The sequence below is a fragment of the Hippocampus comes genome, unplaced genomic scaffold (genome assembly GCF_001891065.2).
Source record: "Hippocampus comes isolate QL1 unplaced genomic scaffold, H_comes_QL1_v1.1 scaffold132, whole genome shotgun sequence".
NCBI lineage: Eukaryota > Metazoa > Chordata > Actinopteri > Syngnathiformes > Syngnathidae > Hippocampus > Hippocampus comes.
The window spans coordinates 3339144-3360548 of record NW_017805467.1 but is presented as its reverse complement, the minus strand read 5'-3'; the positions used below and the strand labels follow the sequence as shown (position 1 = coordinate 3360548).

The 21405-nt window shown below is 41.6% G+C and overlaps 2 protein-coding genes across 4 annotated transcripts in view; one reads left to right on the top strand and one right to left on the bottom strand.

The window, feature by feature from the left end:
• Positions 1-5320: 5320 nt before the first annotated feature.
• On the bottom strand, positions 5321-9497 carry cunh1orf53 (chromosome unknown C1orf53 homolog). Its single transcript, XM_019875461.1, has 3 exons — positions 9059-9497; positions 7453-7554; positions 5321-5613 (listed from the first exon to the last, which is right to left on the bottom strand). Exons 1-3 carry the CDS (start codon positions 9329-9331, stop codon positions 5542-5544), a joined length of 447 nt encoding a protein of 148 aa, XP_019731020.1. The 5' UTR covers positions 9332-9497; the 3' UTR covers positions 5321-5541.
• Positions 9498-15136: 5639 nt separating this feature from the next.
• dennd1b (DENN/MADD domain containing 1B) overlaps positions 15137-21405 on the top strand; it is a 135588-nt gene continuing 129319 nt past the window's right edge. The window contains exons 1-2 of one of the 3 annotated variants that reach the window (XM_019875292.1): positions 15137-15469; positions 15918-15979. In XM_019875292.1, coding sequence (XP_019730851.1) covers positions 15453-15469; positions 15918-15979 — 79 coding nt within the window. In that variant the 5' untranslated portion in view covers positions 15137-15452. Of the gene's footprint in view, positions 15470-15917; positions 15983-21405 lie in introns of all 3 variants that reach the window. The other 2 variants (XM_019875291.1, XM_019875293.1) reach the window with 2 other exon arrangements.

The following is a 21405-nucleotide window of genomic DNA, read 5'->3' as shown; positions in this document are numbered from 1 at the left end:
GGCGTTATCATTTCTGGGTCACCTCAAGTGACACTCAGTCTCGTTCTCTGTACCTCCCAAAAGCAGGGCCGAGGAGGCGGGAAGCTTCTCCCAGGATCTGCCGTGGTGAAAAGCTGACAGAATGAGGGAGAGGAGAGGGGAAGGGAAGCGAAGGGAGGTGGGTGGGTGGTGCGTCGTGGGCTTTCAGGAGGAGGATCAGAGGGAGGAGTGAAGTGCTGTAAAGCTGCATCCCAGTCACATGTGCCTTGGTGGGTGTGTGAGGAGGAGGGTGAGACATCCTTGAAATATTTACAAACAAAAGCAGACATGAGTCCATTTTTGGGGTAAAGGACATTTATTTTATTTTGTATTATTTTTTTCATAAAGCTATTAACTACAATTGTTGGCTGAAATAGAAGCCCATTGATTTTTGGCATAGTACTCAATAAAAAGTGCCAGTCCAGGAATTCATTTCAAATAAATTGTGACGTTATGATGAGACACAATTTTTTTCATTAATTGATTGCTGATTGATACATGGTTCTTTAAGGGGGAAGTCAAGTCAAAACTTTTTTTTTTTTTTTTAACACTATACTGTATGTGCTATCCGGCCCCACTAGTCAACGAATTAAGCAGCGAAATTCAGAAATCCAGCCATTTTATCCGTCTCAGGGGGAGGCCATTTTGCCACTTGCTGTCAACTGATAATGACCTTACATTGTCTGAGGGCTCAGCTCACGAATGTCACATGACCAAATCCAGAAAACAGGTGAGTCATGATTGGTTGTTACCTGAGCCCTGTCATTTTCAATTGACAGCAAGTGGTCGTCCCCTGCAATGGATAAAAATGGTGGATTTTGCAGTGTCATTAATATTCCTCAAATGCAACATTAATCAAAATGCCGTGTTTAGACTAGTGGAGGCGCGAACAACGTACTGTCCAAGAACATTTTTGACTTGACTTCCCCTTCAAGGATAAGGAACACTTGAACGTCAAACGTTCTCTCCTTTTTAGGACCTTTTTAAGAATGAGAAATACGTCCTGCGGGAAAATGGACACGCACAAAATTTTGTGTGCAATGAATACACTGAATTGAAAATGGACTACACGTACACGTGTTGGTGGGGAATTGCAATCCTTAGTTATCCCTACTGTGAACTTTACATGCAAATCTATATTTTTTTTCTATATGTGGAGCCTTTAGGTGTCGATGGAGCATTAAATCGACATTCCAGGCATCTCATATCCTGCTTTCCATTCCAAACCTTCCTTCTTTCTACCCCTCACTTTCTCCCTGTTCTTCCACTTTGTGTTTTCTGTCTCTTCCTGCTCTCCATACCCCAAACACCCCCCACCAACCCTCCTTCGATCTCATCCCTGCTCTGCTCTGCTGGAGCTCAAATCACAACCCCAGTCCCTGGCAGATGGAGGATAGGAAAGAGAAGCTCTTAACTAGCTAGTCTGAGCCTCTGGTCTCTGCACACCAACTGCTGCCTGCACACCCCAGGCCCCCCTCCTCACTACACCCAAAACAGCTCCAACAGCCCGCCGCCACCTCCACACACTCCCTGTTATGTCCCCTGGGATAGGCTATCCTCCAGGGGGCTGGTGCACGTATTAGTTCATATCTGGCTACACTAGAAAGGACAAGGTAACATGATAGATGGATGTTGTTTATTGCGATATAACAAAGCACAGCTTTTTCGAGGGTAGACACACTGGTTTTCGATGATGTTTGGATGTGGTGTTAGGTTGTTAAAACCGGCTACGTTCTTCTGGTCTGAGCGTCCGTTGTCGAAGAAAGAGTCAAAGGTTCTTTTAGTGGCCGGTAACACTATTGATGAGAGAGCTTGTTAGAGCCATAAGGAAAATTTGGTTAAATGATATATTTAGCTATTTGAATTATTTGAATTGAATAGGTGCAAGCAGTTTGGCTTATATTTGATATTTTATTGCTATTTTACTTGGAAGAATATTAAAGTATCTGGGCTCCATTAGTTGTCCTGTCTATGGCCTGTTAAGAGGACAGGTTTGCGTAAGCTGCATTAGGAAGACAGTAGGGCATGGAGCAACACCTTTGTTGGGACCGTGTTAATATCGTGATAAGTGTATACGTGTTATGTGTTTCGTTTAAGTGTATTGTAGAAGTTATGTTTTTCATTTTTTGGTAAAGCTTTAATTTGTGTTCAAGAGGAAATAAAGCTTTTTTTGGGGGTGATCAACGATGGCGGCCTCATGTTTTCGTTGTTGTCGTTGCTAAAAGGAAAGGCCCGTCGAGGAAAGGCACGAGTTGGGAACCTACATGCCCTGCTGACGTAGCGACAAAAGGAAATTAAGTTGCCGCTACAGAGCTGCAAACAAAATATCACTCTTTATTCCCCAAGGTGGAGCTTCAATTCACGCCGACTTGTTAAAATTCGCAGAGAAGTTGGGATATTCACACACAAACAGTTTCCAGTGTACCATCGTACTTGAATCTGGTAGATACAGTCAGGACCACACTGAAGGTAGCTTTGCTGAAGGATACCTCACAAGCGCTCAGGACACAAAGTAGAATCTCTCCGGCAACGAATCACACTTTCTACAGGCCATGGTCTGCAAATAGGCTTCTGTAGGAGGGGGGACAGGAGGCAAACTTACGACCTCTTGGTCCCCAAGTCCTTGCAGACTGAGCTTGTCTGCCCACGCATGCGGTTAGCTGCCAAAAACAGTACCTCATTGAGGTGCCAGTGAGTGCACCGGACTCGCCTTTTATCTGGGCTCATCTGGCGGCCACGGCTTGGCCTGGCGTCAGCGTGTGCACCAGTTGCGATCCAGGGGAGCAACTGCTCCTCTGTGCTATTTGCAGCCCTGTCTGTCCGAAGGAATCTGGCACCCTGACTGTCACACAGTGGCCATGCGTGTGTTTTTATCACTAATTCTACCACAGGGATCCGGTTGTCCATATGACCAGTGTGCGGGATGCTACCCTGAGGCGAGCTGACGTTGTCTGTGTAGACCAGATGTTGATGGAGGGGCTGTTCAAATGCTGCTTGAATATCAAGACACTTCCACACGTCTACCCACTCCAACAAATAAGGCAGGGCCGAGCCAATCGCTGGGACTGATGTTCCTTTCAGCAATCATAAGAATGACACTCACTTTTTTTTTTTTTACCCCCTGCCAAGCATGTGACAGTTTGTGGCGAATAGTGATGGAGATGCTGCAAGTGACTGTGGTGGAAGCCGTTGGCCGCAGGGCTGCCGTGCCTGTTTGAGATGGAGAGAAGGGTGCGGGGACGGCTGAGGCAGGGGGGAGCTGCTCGGCCTGTCAACTGGTTGTGACTGGAGCATGTCTGGTCACAGTTACAAACTGGACAGCTCTCGTTTTCTCTGCGGCTAGTGCCATCGTCCTGCAGAAAGGCACACGGATAGTTGCTGCCACACTGCTCTCGTGCAGCATATGCTTCAGCTGAAGGTCAAAGATGTTCAGTCCAAAACGCCTGAAACAAACACCTCGTGTCTGACCAGCTGCTGTAATTTCCGGACCAAACAAAGGAACATTGGTAAAATGTTTGAAAACAAGTGTTTGCCTAAAAATGCATTTTACTGTTTTGGACTTGAAATACATGTCAATACATTCTGTTGATATTTAATGGCAAGGATATTAAAAGATTAAGCAACAGAATTAGTTCAAATTAGACTGACACATGAGAAAGCAGACCGTGGTAAAATAAATCCACAAAATTGGACATTTAAATACTAACTCAGCATCCAAGTTGATCGGGTTCTTTCTCGGTATACGCTGCACACTTTCAAAAAGTCACATGAAACTGCCTTCAGTCTTGGGGATGAAAACCTAAAGTCAGAAGCAATCATTTCCTCTCCGTGGAATGTTATTTAAATGTCGATGTGATCAATGAATGGAGGTTCATTGAAAGACCATCAATATGAATAAGATGACTTCAGCCAGACTGAGTGGCTTTTCTGTGTTGTTTGTGTCACTAAAACAGGGTGAGGACCAACAACCTTCCAAAAGGTGCCATCAATGGACTGTGTAGATGTGGAGGGACAAGGCAGACACTAAAGGTGGCCAATTTCATGGTCCGGGCTGCAGGACTGCCAAGGCCGTGAGTGGCAACGCATCTACTCGAAAGCGACAGAAAAGTCCCCAGGCAAAAGGGGCGGCAGGGAAGCCGACCCAGGTAACCTACTTGATGGGTGTGACACCTTAACCATCCCGCTGTAGGATGTTGCCGCCGCACGCTTCGCTGCCTCACTTTACAATAACACAACATAAATTCACTTCTCATCCCGCCCGGCGACACGTCCCCAAGAACCTGTCCTCCCCAGCACTGTTGGGATCATAAATCTCCTTGTAGCTGCTCACAGGCCTGCGTTGCCATCACCAAGCGCTTGCCTTTAGGACCCACCTGCCGAGGAGGATAGTGGCCCCGCCAGTTGTCGGCACAGACAGAATTCGGCGGCAGACACATCCTCTCACATGCCTCCGTTTGCCCAATCAGGCAGAGGCAGGCGAGCGTGTGTGACAAGCTCAGAGCCTCAAGGCATTGCGCTGTCTTCCCACATGCGCTAACGAGTCAACCCTCACATATTTCCTCAACGTATCTGCGAGTGGTGCACAGCCAGCCATTGGCCTTACCTCGCACCGCTAGAACTGTGCAAAGTGCAGTGTTTAGTGCACCCTTTATTCTGTATTAGCCCATTAAGAGCCACGGGGTGTTCTGCTCTTATAAGCCTATATACATGCTCTTGAACACGAGTTGATCTTTTGCAGTAGTGGGAAAGGAGGGCCCGGGAGTTCATTAGGCTGCAGCTCAGGAGAGCAGCCGCAGGGAAGTGCGCTTTAGCCAAGTGTTGCCAGGAGGCTGCAAGTCCAGTGGGGCTGCTGTTGATGTCCGCGCCGTGTTTGTGAACAGCCGGATTCCATCAAGTGGTGTAAAAGCAGCGCAGCCAAGTGAAAGGGCTGACCCTTGGCCCGAGCCTATTTTTAACAACGCAGTATTTCAGTCTAAGGTAGTGAGTTTAGTCAAGCCGAAACAGAGTGCAAATGATGCTAATATTCATGCCCTCGTACATTTGGGAGAAAATAAATAATAAGAGATGCAAAGCAAAAGAGCATAAGATGTTATCTATCACCCGACTGTTATCTTCTCTTATATGCCCTTTATCTTGAGGGCAAACATCTAAAATGCACTTTCAGTTTTCATCCCGATACTCCCACAACCCTTGTTAATACATCAGAGAAGAGAAATACCACCCGAAATTAAGTACTCATAAAAAGGAATGAAAAATGAAACCCACTGCATTCCAGTCGAGATTCAAGAAAAGCTTCACAACAAAAATACCATGAAATTGTATTTTTCACAAGAGTCAGACACAGAACAATCCCCTCCCCCCCATATTCAAAATGGGAATAATGAAGAATAGTTGTGATGTATAGGAGGTATTGCACAGTCACTACTCAAATTTCATCATTCAGCACGCTGCTAAAAATGGCTCAAAACAAGGCGCCAGATTCTTGTTACAATCTTGCCTACCTGTTACCTTGCCACATTGGATCTATACATAAAATAGAGAATTAAATATTTTCTTCATGGCAGGGTCCTTCACGTTGACTTGGCCATAAGGACACTGCAGGAGAGAATGAAATAATGAAACTGCGTTAAAAAGCTGCAGGTGGAGAGCAACTTCAGTCATGCAGCGAGAAAGGCCCAAAAAAAAACCAACCAAACAAACAAAAAAAAAAAAAAGAGGACAAAAGTACAAGAAGGAACAGAGTCATTGGCAAGCAAGACTGGATGTGATTTAACAGAGCAGGACGGAAAAACAGACCGGAACAATTGTCATTGGGACAGAAGAGAGCAATGCTCACTTTCAGCCTAAAACAATCATGCCGTCATAATAATAATCAAACAAGTGGTCTTAGAAACACCACATCATACTTTTGTTTCACATGTCAATATTCTGTCCAGCACAATTCATTTCTTTTTGTTAATTCTTTTGGATTTTAAAGGACCTATTATTGTATGTCATCACAACGGTCCATTTTATTCTAACAAGATGTTAGTGTCATACTGTATGATGTTTAGATGTTGTCTTCAGAAAAAAAAAGCATGCGAACATTTGTTTTCCCCTGTGGCATTATTTTAAGAAAAGCGGGTTTCTGTTGTGGTGACGCAGATGAATCTCAGATGACATTTATGACCAAAATTCATCCAAAGAGTTCATAAATCCTTTTTTTGCAATTGTGTATGTACAGTTGACCACAACATTGGATTCACAGATTTCATTTAAAACAATTTTCCAGTATTTGTTGACAATTGTTTCCCCTCATTTTACATGGAACACGCATAGACAGATAGATACATATGTGTGTGTGTGTGTGTGTGTGTGTGTGTGTGTGTGTGTGCGTGTGTGTGTGTGTGTGTGTGTGTGGGCTGGCCCGGTCCCTATCCCTCACGAATAATGGGGGTCTAAGGTATACAGAAAAAAAAAAAAAAATCCGTCCTACTGTATTTCCTTAAATGCCCTTGAGCAACTTTCACCTTCACCAGACGCTTTTTGTAGCCAACTTCTGGCATAATTCTGGATGTATTTTTAATCGCTTTTCTTGGCAAAAATGGTGGAGTTCATTTTAATTGGTTGGTTGCCTGGCCCAGGAACGGGCAACCAGCATTGTCCCCAAATCTTCAATAGGTTTGAGGTTTGGGTTTGGAAAAGGCCGTTCCAAAGGCTTCTACAATCTTATGTCATCTGACCATAAAAAAAAAAAAAAAAAAAACTGTCCCAAAGCATTCAGTTTTTAAACTAAAAAAGAAAAATCTTCATGTAATTCTGAGCGGAAATTTCAAATCCAATCGGAACTCGTTCGCTGCTGTCAACATAATTATGGAACGGGGATTTTGGGTGTGAGGCAGAGCTCTAAATTTAATATATACACCTGAGTAAAAGCCGCAGGACAAGCCAAACTATGAAGAAAAAAAAAAACACTTTCACCATACATGTTGTTAGGTTTTTCACAATCACAATTTTGGAGCCGAACACCGATCAGGAAGTTTGGGAAAAAAAAAGTTAGATATATCCAGATGATTTAATTTTGTACAGCCATTTGAATCAATGAAATTGAGTCAATTCAACACAAACTTTTTGTGTATGAACCAGGAAGTAGCCTGATCCTCCTGATAACAACCATAAAAATCAGATGAACAAATGCTAAATTCTTTCTTCTTTTGGGCGCAGGTTTGTGCCTTAAATAGTGACATGTGACATTCCACTTAAACAGTATATGGGCAGTACAACACTGCCAAAACAACGAGTCCGGTAGTGAGTTTAAATTTCTATAGAACGATGTCAAAATGCATGTTCCATTATTATCCAAAGACATGGAATAATAACTGACACAGGACAGAATAGAATTACAGCGCGGTAGCAAAGAAAATACACGTTATTGAAGCACACAAAGGAGCTCACATGTCTGCAAGCACTGCCACAGCACTTCTCTCGTTGAAGGTGAGCATACTCTGTGAACACCTTGTACCCACTGGAAGGGTCATTATACATCTGCTTCTTTGCCTGCACATAATCAACAATTAATTAGTGCAAGACACAACATGTACGCTTCCTTATGGCACATGCATAAAGTCAAACTAAAGGGACATGTACTACAACTGAAATTCACAAACACACACACACACACACACACACACACACACACACACACACACACACACACACACACACACACATACACTATATAAAACAAATTGCTTTAGATTAAAGGGTTTGAGCATCATGGCATTGACAGAGATATAAAACAGAACATCTTTGTCAAAAAGATGCCATGATATATATACACCCATAATCATATTCACATGGGTTTCATCTACTTAAGTTAAGCAGGGAGTTTAAGAATATATTTCTGACACAACCACTTACGTTATGCTCCAGCTGTTCAGAGACGCAACTACCTTCTGAGAGTAAAAAACACCAAACTCCTCTGCCATCCCTCAGGAAGTTTTGAAAATGTCACCTCTCAGTCTGTTTCAAACTGAGAGCCCACTCTTTGGTGAGCTTTGACAGGCCACAAAGGCAAAAACGCCCCAGGCCTTTTGGTGACACAGCCTGTCATTTCACATGGCATTGCACGGCCACACAGTAAAGCTGGCATCGCTGGGCCCCCTCTGCATTGTGCTTTTGCCACCCAGGCCCTCGCACTCTCCTGAGGTCTTGGCCAACTTGCCTCAACTTCACTGCACACTCAGGAGCATAATATTTACAACACAGAGAGGCCTCGAGGCATGCAGATGCACCTATACACGTCCGCCACCACTGCACGCCTCACTGGCTCTGCTTGATGGAGGAGTAGAGACGATCTGGAGAAGATGAAGGATCTGACAAAAAAATTTACCACCACCATCAAGCTTGTGTTTAAATGCTGGAGATCTCTCTCTCTCTCTCTCTCTCTATATATATATATATATATATATATATATATATATATATATATATATAGTGAGCGGTGAGATTGCTCGACAGACAGACAGACAGATAGACAGATAGACAGATAGATAGATAGATAGATAGATAGATTTGTCCAGGCCCAATGAACTTGCATTAACCATATTTAAAACCAGCACTGGATCGTGCAACTTCCAAGTTTAAACACAAACCAGTTTGGGAAATTATTCAGCCTCTGATTTATTTAGATTTCTGTTTTCTCATTCGTAAATAATTTCGACGGAAATAATCAATTTCTTGTTATAACAGGCACCATCATAAAATGTTCATTTACTGTACACTGACATTACTGACAACACAGTACTTATAATACCATAGACCAGTGGATTACTGCGTTTGTACTTGAATATTGTATCTGAAACGGATGTCATAATCACAAACGTTTCATTTTTTAATTAGTCTAAAATGACTGCATCGGAAAACTAATATGCATTGAAATTCTCTTAGGTAGTACCTCAAAGAAGTTTGATCACACTTGATCAAGTTAAAGCAGTGTATTAATCAATATATATGCAAAGAAGTTTTAATGAAAGCCTATTCAAGTTATCAGACACGCTACCTGACATGCTTCTGTGTGGAATTTATGAATCTGCAGCTCCTCCTTCGTCAGCTCTCTCCTCGCCAGTTGCGGTTCGGTTCTGCTTTCCGACACGTCTTTAAGTTCGGCGCAGACTTCACGGGTCGGCGTGCCGGTGTTTCGCAGTTGCCTCGACCCGACCAGATGTGGCTGAGAGCTTGCCATTTTTGTTCCAAGTCCTTCTTGTAACAAGTGGACTTGATAGAGAGTGGAAGTGCCGAGCAACACTCTAGTTTTATAACATTGGCAATACATTGTCAATCTTTGACGAGCGGCTACATCCACGGAACATATCTTTAATATCAAAATGACTGACAATGTAGTTTGTTTTTTTTTTACCCGATTTGCGTCTTTTCGGGGATTTGCATTCACGTGAGCCGCTGAGTGAACCACTTCCTGTTTCAAATGTGCGTCACAAGCACGTGACCATTCAACCATCCCGCCCCCACAGTCGTCGAGGAACAACAGTGTAGACAGCCGCTTCATTGGGCACACTATGAGCTACATACTTATAAGATTATAATACAAGGGCTGTGCCATGACAACGACGAATAGGGCCCGTTTTGATTGACACTTTCAGAATTTATAGTAAAGTGTATCAAACCAAAGATAAATATTAGAAGTGGATTCAGCATGATGCAGACGTTCAACATTACTGCAAACCATCCATCCATCCATCCGTCCATTCATTCATCCATCCATCCCTCCATCCATCTTCGATATCTTTTCCTGACTATAGAAAAACAACTATTCACACTTACACACTTACATTCACAGACATGGACACAATAGTGCCTTCTGTCAACCTAATACACACATTTTTGGGGTGACAAAAACCCAGGAAAGTACGAGGATAAAATACAGAATCCACACCGAAAGGACGCAGTTGAGCTTTTAATCTGGGATACTGCAAATACACAGCAATCAAACCCATCAGACCCACCCTCTGTCACGCAACCGGTAGATTGTGGACTGTCAGCGCAGCCCCGCCCCAAACTATCAAGTCAAGTGTGACAAAAGATGTGGCTGTCGATGTGGGATCTGCATCTGGCCGGTACTTTGCGCAAGTTGGGACCATGCTTCACAGGACCTTTCGAGGTGGAGGCAGTTATCAACCAGGTTTCTGTCGGCGCTGTTGGACAGTCTGAGTTGGTGCGGCTGGATGGATGGCTGCTGAAGTTGAGGATAAGGAGAGAGGAGCGTCGGCGCGCAGCGCAGATGTGTATTTGGAACTGAGAGTCGCCGCTTGGAATTGAAATGGATTTACATGTGACAGGAGAAGTCAACCAATCTCTTTTTTTCGTTAATGGATGCTACAGCTTCCTGTTGGCTTTGAAACTTAGCTTGTAGCTGACGTGTGCACATTTTGAGCATGACGTCTCTGATCCACTGGTGAAAGGACACTTTGATTCTCTCTTCTTTCATCTCAAACTGCTTTAAACAACACAGCGTATGAGGGAAAAGTGGTTAGAACTGCTCGACTGTCCGTGTTTTATGTTATGTGTTGTGTTTACTATTTCACTTGATGTTAACTGTTTTGTTAAGGGCTTTGTTTCAGATGCTGCTGTTGTGAAACGCTATATAAACCAGGATGTATTGTATTGTATTGTATTGTATTGTATTGTATTGTATTGTATTGTATAAGCTCCAGCTACCGCCCACCATGAAGGTATACCCTGTATTCAATGTATCTTTGCTCGAGCCTGTGGCATCCAGCCTTCTGGCTCCTCCTCTCACCACACCTCCGCTGCGTCGGATTGACGGTGATCGTGGGTACATGCTGAAGGAGATCCTGGACACTAGGCGCAGGGGTAGGGGTATCCAATATTTGGTCGGCTGGGAGGGCTACAGACCAGAGGAGCAGCAGTGGATTCCCCGCACCTGGATCTTGGAACTGTCACTTCTGCAAACTTTCCACTCATCTCATCTTTTGAAACCAGGTAGTCGGCCAGGAGGGGTCCATTGAGGAGAGGCGGGAGAGTGGGGGGGTTACTGTCATGATCCTGTCTTGTTTGCTTTTTGTTTCAGTCTCCAGCTGATGAGTGGGCGTTACATCATGAGTCGCATCTGTCTTGAAATAGCCTAGTTTCCTGCCTGCTTTATAAGTCAGGCCACGCCAACAACTGACTGTCGGATTATTAGCCTTGATCATGACGTTGTCTCCAAGTGCCTAATTTTCTAAAATTTTCATTGCCTTGCCTGATTAGTTCAAAGTATTTTTGTTGGAGTACTTTCCTTGTTATGTATTCTCGTTTTTTTTTTTTGTCGTGTATTAGATTTTCTTGTTCTTTAAGTTGACAAGCAATTTTCGTTTATATCTTTCCTTGACTTTTGCAAGCGCTTTGTTTGTTTTCGCATTTTCCTGGTTCTTTGTTACCAGTTTCCTCCGTTGTACTTTGTTAGTCTTGCGTTTTTGTTAATAAATATTTTTGTGACCAAAACCTCTTACGTGTGTCTATGCTTTTGGAAGTTTCATTCTGTGGAAGTTTCATTCTGTCCGGACTTCGTATGGACATTTGCCAGGATGTGGCTATCGTATTAGTCCTTAACATCAGGAAGATATGGTAACACCATGAGTGCAACAAATGTAAACATAATTGGTGCTTTTCTTCTTGTTTCATGACATTCCCATTGAACTATCAAGGCTGATAGAGCCATCAGTGTATCGCTCGAATAAAAACACAAATTGCACCAACACAAACAGATTTTCACTATCTATAAATCAATATCAAAACTTCAGTTCACGGTACGGTGCCACCAGAGGAACAAAGTGTTGTAATAGTACACAGCTAGGGAGCTGGATAAGTGCTCAAATTTCCAGCCAGTATGCCAGTGTGAGCAATTACCCACATATAAATATACACAGCTCTAATCCACATAGATCTGTGTGAGCAAGAATTAATCCTACTGAAGAATTTAGCAGCATTGAAACATCTGAAAGAGTGTCGTTTGTCTCTCTGTGACCCTTTACATCAATGTATTGTATTTAGCACATTAGACGTAGAGTACATGTAATTTGCCATGCAGGTAAATCCCTGTAATCCTGATAAAATTTTAATTTTGCTCTCCTTGAGTGAGTACAAGGATACCTTCCTATAATATTAAAGTTATATGAGGATTGAGAACTGCAAGGTTGATGACTGGACATTAATGAGTCGTTTCAAGGTTATCTTGTCCTGGAAGCCACTGATGATGCGTCTACTCTGGCATTACGTGTAATGAAAACTGACAAGAGTTTTTTTGATTGACGTTGTGGGTTTCACTTACCCTCAGACAATTTGAATAAAAATAAATATCTGACAACATATCTGCCTTGGGGCGGGGTGGGGTGGGGTGGGGGGGGGGGGGGGGGGGGGGTGGAAACAAACGCCATGTATTATATTTTTCTCCAAAACATACTGTAATTCTTCATCTGTCAGACCAATGATAGAACATAACAAAAGGCAGATTACAATCATACACTTTCGGGTTGCTGTGGCTGCAGCTCATACAAAGGGGTTGTTTTCAACATGATAAGAAATAGAGAGTGCAAACTATGCAATAATTCGTCATTCTTTGGGTATTTTGATAAAAGCATGTCACAGACATCTTATGAAGACATCTAGCAACTGCTTTCAATTGTGGAAAGAATGTATGATAAATCATCTTTAATCGAGCAATATATAGTGTGTGCATGGTCAAATGCTTAGAACCAATCCAAACCAAAGTTTACTAATCATCAGAAGTGGTTTCCCATAAATAAACATGATCTGGATCTTTTTGGAGCATGGTTCCATGAAATGTGAAACCTCAGTGGGGTCCTTATTATGTGTGTACGCTACTGATTGTTTTTTTAAAATATATACATCTATGTATGTATGCTATCACTGTAAACGCATCCCGCTGCCTAAAACCATATGTTTCATTTTGCTGCCACTTAATTACCTTTTAGTCCGTCTGTAAAAATCTGGCTCTGATCCAGACAGCCTCTCTGGAGAGGACAGAGAGGCCCATCCAAGATTTGATTTCAATTTACCATCAGACAAATACTGCTTGAATATGAGTAACTGTAAACTGAAAAGGTAAAGTAGAGTCTAAAGAGAATTGAAGCTCCTCTGAGATGGGTTGGTTTCTGATAACAGAAACAACATTCAGGCAGACATAAATCTCCCTCAGGATGGAAATCGAAGTGTCAGAATAATAATTGATTTTGCCAGCAGGTTTCACTTCAGGGAGTTGTTCCCTTGACAAATAAGGAACTGAGTCTCTTGACAAATACAAGTTCACATTTGTGAGTCAGACCATGAAACAAACATTAATCCCTCCACTTTTAGCTGTGCAGAGAGATTCAACTAGACTAATTTGCTGTGGATCCACCTTTTGCCCACAATTACTCACCTAAGGACAAGTTTAAATGTGCGTGCCATTTATATGTATACAATTTTTTCACTTTGGTTCGGTTCATGCAGACTGGTGTACTTGTAGTTCGTGCATCTGTCTCACAGTCAGAATATCCTGGATCGAATCTCTGTCAGACCATCCATCTACCCATCCACTTATCCTCACAAGCTCGTGGGCGTGTTGGAGCCTATCCCAGCTGTCTTTGGGCAGCGGGCAGTGGAAACCCTGAACTGGTTATCAGCCACTCGTAGGGCACACATAGAGAAACTACTAACACTCACAATCACAGCTGGAGAAAATTTAGAGCATTCAATCAACCTTCCATGCATGTTTTTGGAATGTGGGAGGAAACTGGAGTGCCCAGAGAAAACCCAAACAAGGACGGGGAGAAAACATACAAACTCAATGCAGAAAGGCTGGATTCGAACCCACGATCTCTGAGGCGGCCGTGCTAACAAGTCAACCGTGCCACCTCAGTCTTAAATTAATTAAATCAAATAAACATATACATTTTTGTAATGTGGGATGAAGTAGAAGTACCTCAAGAAAAAACCACGTAGAACATACAAACTGTGGAAAAAAAACAGAAACAAGTCATAAATAAGAAAATAGGATTACTCCAAAATATAGCTGATTTGTACAGTGGCTTATTATGAGGATGCTAGCACCTGGGACCGGTCAAATAGTAGTTGTTGTTGCAGTTAATCTGTGGATATATGATGCGTGACTACTGGATTGCTCAAGAAATTAGTTGTCAGCACAGGTTCGATCCCTGGCCAATGACCCAGTGCCCGGCCATTGCTGGTCCCAAGCATGGACAAAGAAATATTTGTGATTAATAAGGAAGGAAAGAACCGCGCCTAAATATGGGATATTGTCACCTTAAGTAGTACTTGAAGGGCACTTGAAGAATGACTGTCTTCGTAGTGACTTCTTTTCCCCAACCCCTAGTGAGGACCAATGTACCTCCGAGTGCATAGACCTTCAGGTGGATACCAAGGATATGTTCAGTAAAAAATAAATAAATAAATGGTAAAAGGGTTTCCATAGCTCACTAACTGGTATGCAATTATACACTGTTCACATGTGACTACACTACACTACACTTAACTAAAGGGATATTTTTGCAACATGTATAATTTGTGTCAACTAGTGGGACAACTTTGGCTTTGCAAAGGATAACCACATGTTACTAGTGAGGCAAAACTGTGTACAAGTTGACAACTGTGCCACTAGTATTACTCGTGACATTGTACAATTCGACAAATTGACATTTAGCATTTCACTAGTAATAGTACCAGTAACACTCAGATGTCAACAAATATAGTTTTTCCTAAAACGTAACGTGCTACGAGCATCCATAAGATGACCTCCAGTATTTGTGGGCAGAGATGTCACAGTAGTGGAAGGTAGTAGTCAAAAGTGGAAAAAAAACCCCAAAAGAGACAGTCGTTCCATCGAAATGTTTTACTAGTGAGCACAAAATGTGTACTAGTACATGGACCTTAAACTTGGAAGTCAATGATCTCGAATTAATTGCTCAAACCACTTTTCATATACTATCGGATGGGTTTAAAAAAGATTTATTGGGAAGATTTAATTTATGTTATTTTTTTTAACCAAGTGTTTGAACAACAACATCACGTATATTGCAGTCACCATCTAATTTCATATTTAAAAAAAATGTCAATGAAACGGCGGAAAATCCTTTCAGGCGTGATGACGTCACTGTCCATCTGACAGCACTTCCTGGAGTGATGTTTGTTGTGGGAAATAAGCACTGTGCTGTCCGATTGGGACTGGGCCCACGTTAGCGGAACAAGGACAAAAGAGACACCTTTCTCTCTCATGTGGAGATGCGGCAGCTTTCTGCAGGGGCCAGATAAGTCACAGGGACGGACTGGGACCAGGACGAAGAGGGGAACATTTGTCGGATAGCTGAGCAGCAGAAACGCCGACACACAGCACGGAGCTGTCGCGATGCGGTAGCTAAAACATGGACAGCAGAGTCAAGTAAGCCTTTACAATTTTACTTAGCGAAATAGACATTTGCCTTTGCTTGCATGGTGAACAAGAGGAAGAAGGGAAAAAAAGAGGAAATGGTAGTCGTTATGTGAGCCTTCTCCGGTAGTGGATTTAAGAGACACACCAGCTGGCTCGACAGCTTTTTGGGTCAGTCTGTTGCTCTGTCTGCGTGATAGCAGCTCTGCTAACCCCCTTAAAAGACTTGACAACACGTGTCCCATGTCCGCTCAGATATGTTGTCATGCATAACTTCGTGTCTTTATGGCATCAGAATGTTATATGCTCTAGTAAGAGAAATATATCATGTAAATGGAAATACAGTAACACTGCACTTTGTTACTACAAGGCATAATTAATCGATTACCTGAAATGTTTTGTGAAATGATAATATTCATTCTGTTTAAAAATGTTTGACTCCTCGTCTTGTTTTTTTAAGGGAGGACCCAGAGAGAACATTTGATCTGGTAGTGCATGTGGCATCTCCAGCAACTCAAAATGGTGGTGAGCAATGTCATTTTTATCACAGATAATCTCCTTTCGTCATCTCCCTGACCTCGTTTTATGTATTTAAAACTTGCCTGACCACATGACTCAAGTAGGCTATTCATTAAGTGCAGCGTGTGTGCAAACGTGATAGCTAAGTATTAAAATTCCTGCGGTATTAATGTAACCACCGCTCATGTTTTTTATTATTGGTGGTCCACATACTGCTTTTGGAAAATGAAGACAACAATGCTACTGTAAAAAGAAACAAGGGTATATTAATGAATTTACCTTATGGTGGAGCAAATAGTTTTAATCAAGTCAATTCAACTTTATTATCAAATGTGCTACATGTGCAACATACAGCACAGATGAAATTACATTCCTCAGGAGAGGGAGGAGCCTTTGCGGGGCGCCTGCGCCGCCATCAAAAGAAAAGTTAACATAAAATGACAAAATAATACAACACAACACATAAGACACAGACAGACGTCCAATCTTAACCACTTTTTCTGCATACACTTTGTTGTTTGAAGCAGTTATAGATGAAAGAGGAGCGAATCAAAGTGTCCTTTCACCAGTGGATCAAAGACGTCATGCTGAAAATGTGCACACGTCTGCGACACGCTAAGTTTGAAAGCAACAAGAAACTGTAGCGTCCATTGACGAAAAAGAGATTGGCTCACATCTCCTGTCCCATGTAAATCCACTTCAATTCCAAGCCGCGACTCCAAGTTCCACATATGCATCGGAGCTCTGCGCTGACGCTCTGCGCTGATGCTCCTTTGTTCTCATAATAAAGTCTTCTCGACTGAAGAAGTGATTCCCTACCAGGGTGCTGAGGCAAGAGTGCTGCAGGAAATTATTCACTTCCTATTAATTTGTCTGAAAAGATTTATGAGTTACAAGTATATTTTTGTTCATTTATGTATGCCTGTGATGTATAGTCTCAGGCAGAACATTTCCGTTCATTAGATGGCAAATGGTGCAGTAAACCTGTGTATCTTATTGTGAGTGTATGAGCTTTACCTTATGTTAAAAAAGGTATGATCTTACACTGAGTAAATCAGTTTGTGAGTAAATCTAGAAAAGATCAGCATTATTCAAACCTTCCCCCCAAAATTATGCAACAACAAAAAAAAATTTTCGGATGATTTTTGCTGATTTTTCTCTCAGCTGTAAAGTCAAAATAATATTAAAGGAAAGTTTTGCAGACCAGTCAGTCTTTTATTGTTGTGTTAAGGAACCAATAAATAATTCATTGTATTCTTTAATAAGCCTTATTTGTTTTATTAGCCTATTCATTTAATTCATTACTATTACATTTACTCTTCATTAAAACCACGTGAATACAATTCCTCACTATTTTCTTACTCATTTGTAAAAAAAAACAATCTCTTGGGCATTGGCAAATACGTTTATTTATTTATTTATTTATTTATTTTTAAATGAAAATGTAAATGAGTGTGTTTTTGTTTCTGGAATGCCTATGGTTGGGGAAGATAACGGTTTACTGTTTAATTATAGGGATCGTATTACTGTGCAGACAGGTTGTTGTAATAATTGTTGTCATAATGTTGGCAGCAGTAGACCGACTTGTTGGAATCTTAGCAACTTTAGGCCTACACTGCGTCACTGAGTGTCACTTGCACAAAGACAAGGAATCATTATGTGTGCTATAATGTTCTGTATGCTTCTTGGCTGACTTCTTTTCAAAAGCAAGATCAGCTGAAAGTCAGCTGAAGTTCAGCTGCAATACTTCGGTTACATATTAGTGCTCTGCATTCACCGTGTGTGCGACTGACCTTCTAGTCTGCACTTTTTCTGCTGCCGTTTGGTTTGTCAGATAACCACCTTTCTCGTTGCACCCTGACCCCCCAAAGATTGTTTTGGAAAGATCACGCTTGGGTCAGCAAGTTGAATTAACTGTTATGCTATTTGCAGTGGTCAAACATTCTGGCATTCACCGCTGGGACAAAAGGTGGCAAGGCAGGCTTGGAAAGCGACTGCTGGCAACATTATTTCCATATTATACAATAGAACTCTATCACCAGTCAGGCTTGGAAAGCGACTGCTGGCAACATTATTTCCAAGCATTTGTGAATATTGGAAATAAAGTTGACCATATTATACAATAGAACTCTATCACCAGTGAGTCAAATATCACACACCAACATTTTCACTGCATATTACGCCAGCCATCTGATTTAATACACTCCGTTTTGACGTTAAAGAGGTGTTCCGTAGACTTAGGCATCTGCCTTGCTGAAGTAGAAAGAAGACTGAAAGTTGTCCTTGGATGAAGTTCTGTAATTGGATTTTAAAGCAAACTCATATGAACCACCAGCTTGAGCTGTAATGGCCCACTTCCTCCACATATGATTCAGGGTCAGGCTCATATCCGGACTTGTGCTCCCTTGAACACAGCTACACAGCAATGTTTGCACACTCAGCGGGTCAGACATATGCATTCAGCTCAGTCATTTGACTCAAGGCTGAGGACTCAGACCTGATTGCATTGAGAAAAAAAAGAAAAGTCACTGTTTGAGTGATTCCTAAAACCATCAAGAATCGAAATACTGTGTACACGATCAACAAGCAGGTGCCAATAGCTGCCGTGCAGTTTCTTTTCTCAGTGGTTTCAGATTGGCCAAGAAATGATTCAACTGAAATTTTATTTGACGTTTGTGTGCTTACGTTTTGGCTTATGGAAGATGACGAAACGGCTGATCTTCGTGTACAAATGCACGAAGCGATGCAATTTGACTCACTGTTGTGTGGAGCTTATTTTTGTCGTTGACAGGAAGGGTTAAAGCTGTGAGTCATAACTAGAAAGGCTTTGGCCATGATGTGAAACCTCTTGTCAGTCACTGCAATCTGCTGCTTTTGCCAAAGAAGCATCGCTTCATTTTTTTGTTGTTGTTATTTCCGTACAGCCTCACTGAAGCAGGCAGGACTATAGTTTTTAAAAAAAATCTGAACATGATGTTTAGGCGATATGGTGGAAGACTCAAACTTGTTTATATTCTGAAGTGACGACCTGTAGTTTCCAGAACAGAAGCGAAATTTCACTTGGATTGCCAGTTTACTTCTTAAGTACTCCCTACTTGGCATATAAATCCAGTTTACGATACATATTTAACAGTGACGGGGAGGGAGCCACGCCTGAGTCAATGGAAAGCTCATGTCGTTTTGCTGATGCCGCAAACACTGTTTCGTCTTCCTCACCACAGCTTGGTCTTGCAGGCCCGGAAACTCGATCCATGTATGACACCGTCGCACAAACCAGTCTGACTTCAACGGTAAACTTCAAAAGGCACGAGACTGTTGTCCAATTTGTCCAATGAAAATCAGTCTTTTTATGAGGGTCAGTATCTTCCTGTGTTAACTGGCCTTCACAGCTTCTTAAAAGAGCACTGTGCCGATGACACCCACATGTTGGTTGGCAGGCAGGCATGCAACAAGATGGTTGAGCCAGAAATTTTCAGCAGTGAAAAAAGTGCTTCATATGAAAAGACATATAAAGGGAAAGTGACATTTTAATTGCTTGCAATGTATACAAATTGTTGGATCTCCAGACTGCCTGGACACCGATCAAGTGTGTGTGTGTGTGGGTGTGTGTGTCTCTCTCTCTCTCTCTCTCTCTCTCTCTCTCTCTCTCACTCTATATATATACACACACTCTATATGCTCTTTGGTCAGAGACAAAAACTTAATGCTGTCTTAAATTCCTTGCTTTCAACATTTAATGATGGTTGAGTTCTCCAGAAAGTTGATGAATGGAAATGATTGGATTTTAGAGTTGATTCAACACGAACATTTAAAGCACATATTGAACATGTTTTGAAGAAGATTCATTTTGGTGTTGGTGTTTTGTTTCATTCTGGGCATTGTTTTACATTTAATGTCAATTTTTTTTGGTGCTGATTCTGAATCAGCCCATGTTATTCCTCAGCACATTCGATTTTCATAATAATGATAATAATAATAATAAGTATCCAACTCGAAATATATTTAGTAATTCTGAAACGTTATAGATATAAATTATAATGCAATAGGGATTTTACCTATTCATATTGCACAAGCTTTTATTGGTCAAATTTAATTTGGAAAAAAATGAAACTATCTCAAAAACCGGATCTACAAGCAAAAACGTCAAATCAATGTCCAAAATATGTTAGACTTAATAGCATCTCTGATTAAAATTTGCTGTTGACCAGTTGTATAGGTTTGTTGCCCTCGCTTCGTATCTTGAAAAAAATACCTTGTTTAATTATTTATAATAATCTTATGTCTCTTATTTTATCTAAAAATATTATTTCTATTTCATGAATCAATGACTTTTCTTCTTTTCACTTTGTATTGAGACTAAGGTCATCTTTAAGTGTGATGTTATGATTGAATATGTATTACAGTCATACCTCAGTTTTCGAACGTCTGTTCTCGGCCAAATCGGTTTTCGACCGAAAATTTCTAATTTTTCATGCCTCGGATGACGACCAAATTTCGGTTCTCGAACAAACTGAGCGCACTTGAATGCGTCACTTGACTCCTCTCGCCTTCCTTACACGAGGAAGTGACGCTTCCTCGGGTAGACGAGGAAGTGACGCTTCCTTGGGAAGACGAGGAAGTGACGCTTCCTCGTTTAGCGTTCCATGGTGAACAGACGTGTTCAATAAAGATTTTTTAAATTCTTTTTTAAAGAGCGTGGTGTCGGTTTTCCAACAAATCGGTTTTTGAACAGCCTTCTGGAACGGATTATGGTCGAAAACCGAGGTATGACTTGTATTTTTGTCTAATGTGGTATTATGGATTTCGTTGTTTATTGTATTTCTTGTGCGGGGGACATTGTTCGTAAATGAGATGCTGCATCTCCATGGTCTTATCCCACATGACAAAATAATTTTCAACAAACTATCTGTGAGAAAGCTGTGCTAAATTTTGCTTGACACTGGATTGTGAGGTCACAGTGCGGCTAATTTACATAATTCCCCACTCGCACGAGTTTCTCTGGCCATTACTTTGTTGCTTGGCTGGCCGAGGAGCCGTCATTTCCAAGTGACAGCTGGAGGATGTGGGTGAGTGGGGTATTTGTGTTTGCCGATCGAAAATCACACATCAACTGACAGCATTTGCCGTCTTGAGGATGAAGTGATGCCTCGCCAACGTTTTGGAAATTGAGAGCTTCTTCTTCTTTACTGGTTAATGCGAAGGACTTCTAAATTGATCGACACCCCTGAGGGTACTTTAAGTTAAACAGTGATTCTAAATGATTCAGCAATTATCTAAATCGCAATTAATTTTGACATATCTGTATTTCCCCTGTTTATGTATGTATGTGTGAATGTATAGAAACCTGTGTTACACACAAGCAGATAATCGATTAAATAATGTGTATGAGGTGAAACCCTGAAAGATGCAGTGCCATATATATATATATA